At 38.3% G+C, this 10,994-nt stretch overlaps 1 protein-coding gene across 1 annotated transcript; it reads left to right on the top strand.

The window, feature by feature from the left end:
• Nucleotides 1–685: 685 nt before the first annotated feature.
• On the top strand, nt 686–8,941 carry LOC112956287 (interferon beta-like). The gene is made up of 3 exons (XM_026049783.1): nt 686–818; nt 1,074–1,151; nt 8,352–8,941. The coding sequence occupies exons 1-3, from the start codon at nt 686–688 to the stop codon at nt 8,939–8,941; spliced, it is 801 nt and encodes a 266-aa protein (XP_025905568.1).
• The last annotated feature ends 2,053 nt before the right edge of the window (nt 8,942–10,994 follow it).

The following is a 10,994-nucleotide window of genomic DNA, read 5'->3' as shown; positions in this document are numbered from 1 at the left end:
TGATCAGAAATACTATAACTTTATTATTTGTAATTATTGATGACATAGATTAGCTGAGCAGAAGTAATGTAAATAAACTGCATGCATATAGAGGCAAGTGAAATATTATTGAATATGCAGCATAACAACACAGACTGCTTTGTATCTGGCATCAAGGTCGAAGATGTAGCCTTCATTCTACAGGCAGAAATCTCGATTTTCTAAAAATTCCAAAYTTTAATTTTCTAGAAGCTTCTTAACTTTATATCAGATTGGTTTCACGAGGTTCTGATGTCCTACATTCTCCAGACAGTCTTAGCAYCAAGTACCAGAAATAAGGAACTGAGCTGATATGTAATGCGGTCAATGACAACTCTCCCACAAAATGGGATTTTGTGGATATCATAATAGGAGAAGATCTTGTCATTACCTCAAGAAGCTTCCTGCACATCTCAGGCCTCAGAAAGTTAATGACTTAATTGATGTGAGAGAGCTCTTTCTGTGAAAGAGCAACCGGAATGCATGGAGCCCAGCCTGGGGGTGGATAATAAGCGAGTTGAGAGCTGTGAGTAAGGATTAGAGGGCAGGATGATACGAGAGACAGGGTGGTGGATGTTTGCTCCAGGGCCCTGATCAGGCTGAGGAAGCTGATGAGGCCTTCTGCAGACAGTGGGAAGTAGCTTCATGGTCATGGGCCCTGATTCGCATGGGGGACTTCATCTACCCCAATATCAGCTGGAAGCACAACACAGCTGGGCACRAACAGTCCTGGAGGTTCCTGCAGAGTGTGGATGATGATAACTATTTGACACAGGTTGTGGAGGAGCCAACGAGGAGAGGTGGGCTAGTGGACCTGGGACCAGGCTCTTTGGGAGGAATATAGGGATGTTCTCACAGAATGCAGGGATGCCACAAGGTGCATTTGGAATTTAATCTGGCAAGGGATGTTAAAGATAACAAGAAGAGCTTCTTCAACTGTATTAGTTACAAAAAGAAAATCAGGGAAAACATGGGTCCACTGTTGAAAGGGGTGGGTGCCCTGGTTATGAAAGACTCAGAAAAATCAGGGTTACTGAACGCTTTCTTTTCTTCAGTGTTTACTGAGAGCAGCCCTCTGGAATCTCAGAACCTAGACAAGAGAAGAAGCCCGGAGAGAGGACGGCTTGCCTTGGGTAGAAGAAGATTGAGTCAGAGAGCACTTAGGGAAACTTGATACCCACAAATCCMTGGGCTCTGATGGGATGCACCCCAGAGTGTTGTGTGAGCTGGTGGATGTTATTGCTAAGCCACTCACCATCATCTTGCAAAGGTCCTGGAGAAGGAGGGAGGTGCCAGAGGACTGGAGGAAAGCCAATATCATGCAAGTCTTCAAAAAGGGCAGGAAGGAGGACCCAGGCAACTGCAGGCCAATCAGCCTCACCTCCATGCCTGTAAAAATGATSGAACGTCTCACCCTGGCTGCTGTCTCTAAGCATGTGTAGGACAAGAAGGTGCTCAGGTGTAGTCAGCATGGATTCACCAATGTTTGACTAACCTCATAGCCTTCTATGAAGGAATGGCTACMTGGATAGATGAGGGGAGAGTGGTGGATGTCATCTATCCTGACTTCAACAGAGCTTTTGGTACTATCCCTGACAGCATCCTTTAGGACAAACTCCGAAAGTGCGGGTTAGATGAGTGGACCAGGCCTCCAACTGGGCTCAGTGCCACTGATCATCACCCTCTGAGATTAACTGTTAATTTCAGATTTAACTGTTAATCTGTTTTTCAGGAAGGAAAAAGAAAGATTACCTTTTCAATCTGATCTGTATACAGATCTTTGAGAGAGGGAAATACTACCACCTTGTTGTTATTTGAAAAAGGGATATATTTAGTTAAGAGATGAATCCTCTTGAGTTCCAGCTGATCCTCAGGTGTTAAAGGGACTACCAGGGCTAAGACTCGTGTCTTAATAGGGTTACCAAATAACGTAGTAACTATAATAGTGCTGACTTTGGCAGCACTAGATTCATGAACAGTCTGTCAACTGCAGGTCTGACAACCTTAAAAAAAAAGTAAATCAAGATCATGAATAGCATCATTTATTCAAATGCAAYATTTACAAAGCAGGTTTCAGATGTCTGCACAGGAAATCCTCTACCTCATAACTTTCTAGCTCTTAGCTAACTTTGATGTACAAATGCCCAATCATCACTCAYCCCTAGAAGATGAGAGAAGGTTCTCAGTCTCCAGGAGTCTCCTCAGGCAGCATCCTGACCCAAAGGGAGGAGAGAGGTTCAGCCCATTGACCAATCCAGAAATTAGGATGGAGTCTTCCCTCCAACTTCTTCCCTCCTTAGTTCACCTTTTATATTATTAACATTTAAGTGGAACTTGAGTGACTTTAGTCTTACTTACTTTTGAGTAAGACTAAATATGACTTTCTAAGACTCGTTTAAAGTCTCCCAAGCCAATAGAAAACCAAGAGCGCATGCTCAGTGAGGAGTGGTTGTACCTTGGAGRTGCAATGAGGAAATAATGAGGAAAAGTCCAAGCAAAGTCCATCCAAAGAGACTAATCTGCCACTATTAGTCCAGCACCAGACATCTTAGCACACTATGTGGCTTATCAGCTGCATGGTACCCCCAGGTTGCCACTCCTGCAGGGAGCACAACAGTTTGGCTGTGGTGCCCTCACTCTGCTYCACCTTTCATTCACTCATCATCTGCATGGCATCCACCATAGGCTACCACCTCTGCGGGCAGTAAAACTACGTTTGGCCGTGGTGTCTCCCTTCTGCTACATGCTTTGTTTACTSTTATTAGCATGGGTAGGATGACAGATTGCAATGCTGATGAAAGTTATGGAGGAACAGATTGTGTACATACCAAAGGTCCTGGAAGTTGTAACTGTCTGTAGCCCCAAGCAAGCCTCTGTAATACCATAGCTTCTCTTACATCAAGTTTTTCTCTATTTCCCTCTTTTTTGAGCATTTTTCCCACATAATCTTCAAGGAGTTGCTAACCACTACATCGTTTGGGCTGTGTGGTTAAACATGATGCTAACTGACATCATCTGTGTCCTATTAAGAGTTTACTCCTGAAAGAAAAGACTTGACTGATAAAGATCAAATAGCTCATGCAGCACGTGTTTTGTGCTCTGCTCCTCTGCAGGTAGGAGTAGACAGTTGGCCAGATGCAGCTCTTCCTGTCATGTCAATTGGCTTCTGTGATTCAGGCCCAAGAGCTTTTCACATCTGAGAGAAGATGCATACTGAGAGGTTTACTCTCAATTCTAAGCAATGCAAGTGAGCAAGCATCAAGAACTTTTTATCAGGTATTACTATGAAGGAGCTTCAGTAAGTGGTAGTTGTGCTGACTGCCATGTTGATTCCTTTACAGACAGATGAACAATAATTATACGCTAACGGTTTACTACAACTGATTGGAAGCAGAAAAGAGCAGTAAAGTTTTAGAGATTCAAATAGGTTCATAGAACAGCCATATGGAAGCTCCTTTGGGAATCTTAACAAAGTAGGCTGTCTACTAGGTAGGATGATTTTTGTTTCTTTCTTTCTTTCTTTTTTCTTTTTTCTTTTCTTTTTTTTTTTTTTCCAGCAGGCTATATATCTCTTTCATTTTCCCATGGCAGGCTCTCTACTGAAAAATGCTTCTTTCTTAGTCCTGCAAGTTCTCCTTCACTTGCAGAGACCACAGTGACAGGAATACAGAGAGTGATAAGCACTTTAGAAAAACTAGATTGAGACCAYGGATTTCCTATTTTAATTGCATGCCATTGGTTGAGAGCAAATGATCACAATTTTGCAGTTTATCTCCACTTTTTTTTTTTCAGCAAACATATAAGTCAATTGAACTGAACAAACAAAAGAACTGAAAAATTAATGTATCCTCTCTCTCATAAACTGCATCTGGATGTCAGATGGATTCAAAACTTATTTGCATTTATGAACCTCAGCCATTTTTTCCTGACAATGATTCCTGCACTTTAATCACCATAKGATTCTCACAATAGTTCCACCAGACGACCTTGACACAAAGCCAGGATAAATCTTTATAACATCCCAAGGCATGTGCTACTTATAGATGCCTACTTTGTAAAAGTGCAGCTAAAATATGAGAAAATTAAATTACACTTTGTCCATAGACGGCAAGAGATCCATCTCCATTCAGATGAATTCAGACTTGGGATCAGAATTCAATTCACCTTATAGTCCTTTGAAAAGACATGCTGTTTCAGTTTCATTCTCTCAAGTTTGCTTCCAGCTCTTCTTTGAGCCACAAAACTTTTGTATCTTTGGCTGCTATGGCACAAAATAGTGTGGACAGTTTACAGGAAGTTCTCCTTTGGCATTCGCAGAATCATGACTGAGCCAGTCTGAGTAAAACTAGCAGAGATTTCAGAACTTAAAATATAATATGAAACTATAAAAAATCCTGCAGCACTAAAAAAAGACAAGTTCATAGCTACTGATTGTTATTCCTTCTCTTCTTCTCATTCCCACAGGGAAGATACATATTTGCAGTAACAGCCAACAATGGGTTAAGAAAGAACTGTCTTGAGAAGACTGGTCTCAGAGGGAATGCTTTGCACTACAAGCTAGAACCATTAAAAACTTAAGCGGTGTATGTTTTTGCTTAYGTATTTTCAGGGAAGAGTTTTAATTCAGAGATCAGTGGTCTTACGGGTAAACCATGTTTTCAAATAGGGCACTTTCAAAGATTTTTGTGTAGAGATAATTCACATAGGAAGCAATCATTTTYACTTGTATCTAGATAAGCAGCACCTAGTGCAATATGTCAGTAGGCCCAAGTGAGGGTCAAAGGGTTCTTCCATAACAAATCTATCATGAAATAGTGTAGCCAGCTGGACCAGAGAGGTGATCCTTCCCCTTTACTCGACACTGGTGAGGTAGTGCCTTGGATACTGTGTTCAGTTTTGGGCCCCTCACTACAAGAAAGACGTGAAGATAGTTGAGTGGGTCCAAAGGAGGGCAATGAAGCTGTTGAAGGGGCTGGAGCACAGAGCTTAGAAGGAGCGGCCGAGGGAGCTGGAGTGATTTAGTGTGGAGAAGAGGATGCTCAGGGGAGACCTTATTGTCCTCTACAACTACCTGAAAGGAGGTTGTAATGAGGTGGGGGCACATCTCTTCTCCAGAATAACTATGGATAGGACAAGAGGAAGTGACCGTAAGTTGTGAGGGAAGTTTAGGTTAGACATTAGGAAGAATTTCTGCACAGGAAGAGTAGTCAAGCATTGCAACAGGCTGYCCAGGGAAGTGGGAATCACCATCCCTGGCATTGTTAGAGAAATGTGTAGACAAAGTGCTTAGGGACGTGGTTTAGAAGGCATGGTGTTCAAGGGTTTACGGTTGGACTTGGTGATCTTGAATATCTTTTTGAACCATAATGATTCTGTGATTCTATGATATAAATCTCTCATTCAACACCAATCAGCATCTAACTTAGAAGTAATCATTCTTTTTGTCTAAGAATACAAAAATTATTCGGTTCCTTCATTAGTAGCCATAGGACTCTAATTATTGCTTAAGCTTTCTTTTGAATGTTAGTGTATTTCAGAATATCTAAATTACTTTTGGATCACCCATGAAATCACAAGGGAAGGTAGAGAAGTAAACAAGACCTACATTTGCAAGACCAAGCTGTTGTTGTATTGCCTTTGTAGATAAAAGATCAGATCCCCATCTGTTTAAATGTATGTCGCTGCATTCAGTGAAACAGAACCATAAATATTTATATGAAACTGAAATTTTATCCCAGGGTTTCTGCTGCAAGAGTAAGCCAAATGAAAAGTGAGATGAATCAGCATGTAATTCTGAAATGAACCACCAAATCGAGGCCAGACACTTAAATTTTGTTGCTCTGATTTCTCTAGCTTGATAAGTACAGTCATCCTAAATGTAGTTGCTCCAGTTGCTATCTACATCTGGCTCTGATTCATTTTATTTTTATCATATTCCTTTAGTAAACTCATTTCAGCTCAGCATACAATTCAACAACAATTGCTGCACATTTTTTTCAACATTGACTTTGTGTCAACATAAAAATGTCAGAGAAGTATGTAAGTGCTCCTGATTTAGGCTGCATTTAGTAATTTGTAGATGCATTCTGCATCCTAGGATCTTTTGTGTTGGATGTAGTCTTAGGGGAATTGATAGTTATTCCTTTAGCACAACTTTCAGTAACCTTTCATTATACTGAATTACAAGTAGATGCTGTGATCTTCTTAATATACTGATTACATATACTTATGTAATATACTTAAGAATATACTTAATATACTGATTACAGATTAGCATAAATCTTTTGGACCTGAGCACAGATTTCTAGAAAATGGAAGTATGTATATACAAACCCAGTGTTTCCAGTTAAGTTTAAGATCCCTTATCTACTAAAAGTTGTACCTATGTTATCTGTGACTAACAATACCAGCAGATACACTGAACATAGACCAGGAGAAATGTATGGATCCTTTCCTAAACAAAGAAGTGAAAGTAATTCTGTGTCTCAACAAAGGACATCTGTGACATATCAATGCATTAATTATGCCATTGTCCTCTTGATTCTCTTTCCAGGTGTTCAAACACAAACTCACACTTCCCAGATTTTCATTCATAAATCAGTCACTTTGAAAATCTCCAGGCATAAATAATTTAGGAATACTGTAGGAATCCCTACAGGATTCCTCTTGCTAGCAGGGTCCCTATGTGGAAATGTCATCATGTGACTCGATAAAGAAGATGTCTCCCCACGGCAATCTTGCAATTTATGGTGTAAGAAAATCTCCTCGCAACAAGTTTAGTCCTCACAATAAAAAGTCCTCATGACAAAAAGTCCGCACAACATATTACTTTTTAAATATTTTCTAATCTCAAGAGCATCCTGCAGTTCCCTTGCATCTTAAATTAACCATACAATATCTTTCAAACTCTCTTTGAAATATCTGTGCAGTTATACAAGCTGAATTGGGAATGATCCCCAAGTTTCTAAACTCTGTACAGATCAGCGACCAAATCACTTTATTGCACATACAGGTTCAGCATTCCTTAAAGATTTCCAGCAAATCTCTTTATCAAACTCCTTGTAACTTCTCTTCCTCTTAATATTCAATTCTTCTTTTTGAATTAAAAGATAGTTACAAAATTATAATTACAAAATACAGTTAATGGTGTGGGATTGGACAAAGAGATACAGCAGTATCTAGTTGCATTGGATATCGTTAGTGCCTGTTCAGGAACTGACATACAAAGCACTTATATTTCAGGCCCAAATACTTAAGTAGTACTATTTCAGAATTGCTGCCACAGAAGGCTGAAAATGTTTTGAACACTTTAGCACACTGAAGGCAACTTATAATCCTACGATAAGCAGGCCCAAAAACTTAAAGTTCACCAAAGTACAAGAAACAAGAACTGAGAGACCTATTCTGTTATTAAACTGATGGGATGATTCTGAAGATGAGAYGATGCTTCTGAAGATGAAGTTGGGACATTCTGCTATCAACAGAAGTAATTTTTTTCTCCTCCAGAGTTTGTCTTCACAAGAGGAASCTTCAGAATAAAAACTTTCTTGCTCTTAAATTGGAAGGAAGGTTTTTTTGGTTTATATGRAAGCATGTCTTCCTTTACCGACATCAAAATCTAGCTAGATTGGTCTAGTGATGAAATAAAGAAAGATCCTCTAAGCAGGGAACTACCAGAGACTAGAGTAAAAAGATTTCTGTCTTAAAAGCTGTTTATATATTTACTTTTTTTTTCTTGTTATTGTTGTTGCTTTATTGCCAAAATAGCAATAGCAAGAAATTCCCTTGTGCAGTCTGTACACTTACACCAGCAAAGGGTTCTTTTGCTAATAAACTTTAACCAAGTTCCCAAACAAAATAATTTGTCCAAGGAAAAAGAAAGCTATTTGTTTTTAAATCACTAAAATTTCATCTTCTTTAGGGTGTCCACCCTGTGGACAACTGAACATCTGTTAGCTGCGGATACAATTCTTTTTTCATACTCTGATTTAAGCATAACAGTAAAACTTCTGCTTTACTTCTTGTTTAAAAAAGACTGCCTGTTCTAGTGACTATATGAGATGGTGAACTGATTCTAATCTGCTAATCTCTTGGTGTCCAGAACAGATTGTTTCTTTCTGTTTTTTTTTTTTTTTTATCCATGGGAAATGAGTGAACCTTTCAAATTGAGAAAATGAAAGCAACATGAAATCTTTGGCAGTATCGCTGTTGATAAAAACCCAGTTTATAATAGCTGGTGTCTCATTCAGGAGAAATAAATTCAGTGTCATGGAAGGGCACATGAACACAGAAAAGACATTCAAGAAAATACAGGCATACAGATCTATGTGAAGACRAAGAAAATAAAATTGACTGGATCATCAGTATGCTTCAGAGATTTTTACTGCCAATTTACATTACAATGACACTGTATATCAAAATTTCACATTCAGTCTGCCTTTTCCAAGGAAGCAAAGTAAACTACCAGAATATGAACTTTATGTGTGGAATGGGTGCCAATTTTCCTCAGCAATGTCTTGGAGAAAGAACTGATTTTAAATTCCCTGTGGAGATTACCAAAGTTAGGCAGAGGAATGCCACAGTGATGATCCATGAGCTCCTCCAGCAAATCTTSCATCTATTTAGCAAAAACCTTCCTGAAAGTTTTTGGAATGCAAGCTGTACTGAGAAATTCCAAAATGGAATTCATCGGCAAATTGAAGAACTGCAGACATGCTTGGTAGAAGACCAATCTAAAAGAAAAAACAGCTCCCGAACAGGGGTCCTAAACAGTACCACTCTCAGTGTGAAAAAGTACTTTCGAAGAATCACCAACTTTCTACAAGATAAACATTACAGCCAGTGTTCCTGGGAAGCAGTCCGAATGGAAGTGAGAATTTGCTTTATATTTATTGACTGCCTTATGAGAAAGTACATGTCATAAAAAGGTAATTTTTTTTATATTCGGTATCTTTGCAAGTTTCTGGCAATTCTTTCCCTTTTAGGTTAGTCTCAAATTTTCAAATGTTCATAATTTTTTGAATTGGGGCTTGTTTTCAGAAAGSAGCATTCAATGTTCTAAGTGAAATATGTACTGTACTTAAAGAAACTTGTTATCCTTAAGCTCTCAGTTTTCAGCAGGAGAAAGGTCTTTAAAAAATGGATGGAGGCTGTTTGATGTTCTCTCTGTAGCCTTTCCACAGAGTATGCCAATTGTTTAAGAATTCAAAAGCATAATAGTTGGGCAGTCTATGAGTTTTACTTTTGCAATGGATCATTAAWGCAGATGTCCATGATGCAGACATACATAAGGAAGGTAGATATTTCTTGAGTCTATATGATACATAAATCTTAATTTACAAAGCATAGTAGTATTTGACATGACCTAAATCTCTTTAAAATATCTGATAACATAGACAAATATGTAACATACAACTCAAAAATAAGGGTGGGAASTTTCTAAACTCTAAAAGTCATTTTCTAGCGTTATTTTGCAACTCATCCCTATGAGATATAAACTCTTATCATTCGATATGGCAGAGTCATATATTCAATAACTGTAATAAGAATATTTAGGATATGTTAGTTGACATCAGTTATTATAGCAACTTAGAGTTCATAAAGCAGAGAAGAATAATGGGAAAATATTTATTATATGGCCAAATATGCAATCAAATTTCTTCTGTTGCTTCCCACTTCTCTCTCATACAGGCAGAGCCAAGCAGTGCTTCGAGACTTCATTTTACTGCATCATTTCATCTGCTTCACAAGGAAACCCTGGGACCAGTAGATTGTAAAAAGACTGTATGTATTTTGTCATGGATTTTTCCCTGCCTCTGATCTCTAAGTAACCCTGCTCCTGAAAGTATAGTTATTGCAAATGGAACCTGTTCTGTTTGAATGTAAGATATTAGAAAAAAATCAAACTACTTATGTAACTGCACACATGTTAGGGAGTGGACAGGGAAAAGTGGGAAAATTCTGTAGGCAGAAAATTCAATGTGATGTGATTACAACTCACCAGAGTAGAAATATTTGGCATTTTTATATGGTAGGTGGACACTACTATAGTCACATGTCTTTCTCTTGATTAAATGGAAGATATATATCAAAATCCCTTAGCATTTTTAAAAAAAATCAGAAAACTACTTCTGAATGCAATAATCTTAATGGAAGTGTTTTATTATTCCTGATCCCAAGAGTGGAGTGTAACAACATGGTATTTAGAACTGTWTAGACATCTAAATTAGACCTACCCCATTCACTCCCACACAGTGCTATTTTACAGGAACAAAGTCAGGGCAAGAAAGAATGGGTTACAAACTACATGCATGTAAGTCTTAATTATCCCAAAAGGGAATAAAAGTATCAATATTCTAAATTTGGCACACAGATAATTTAAAATTTACAAAAAGTTCATTAATGAATCTCTACTAATTTCAACACTTTGCTACTAAGTCAAGATTAAAGATATTCTTGAGGGCAGCAATGTTTAGCAAATGTGTTTAAGTATCATATAGTTCTAGCCAAAAAGGTATTCTTGTTTGTAAGACATTTTATTCAGGTTTTCTTCTCATAATATTTCTAAATTCATTGATTGTTGTAGTTATTTCATATTGCTCAGTTTTGGATACCTAAGTACTTTGCTGGAGCCCATGAGTTTGAGATTTCCCTACAGAATTATACAGGTTGATAAGCACAGATGGCATTTATCTAAGTACWGCTTAGCTGATTTTCTCTTTATGCCATGCAAACCTTCAGTTGAATTCCTGTCTCAGAGAACTCAAGAGTTTAGCAAACATAGCAGGACACAACCTTATCCACCCTAGACTGCACTAATTCTTCCTGTGATTTAGGTTAGACAAACATTGAACTGTGTGGAATGTCAGCACATCCCTGGCCATTATGGGAAACATCGATTTCCTTCATCTGCTTCTTTGGGAAGGCACTTCCATTCTAAAGCAGATACACCTATCTGTTTATGCACGCTTTATTAT

The sequence above is a fragment of the Nothoprocta perdicaria genome, unplaced genomic scaffold, assembly GCF_003342845.1.
Source record: "Nothoprocta perdicaria isolate Ctin4 unplaced genomic scaffold, notPer1 scaffold_617, whole genome shotgun sequence".
Lineage (NCBI taxonomy): Eukaryota > Metazoa > Chordata > Aves > Tinamiformes > Tinamidae > Nothoprocta > Nothoprocta perdicaria.
The sequence above is the reverse complement of the archived record's forward strand: the minus strand, read 5'-3'. Positions and strand labels throughout refer to the sequence as shown.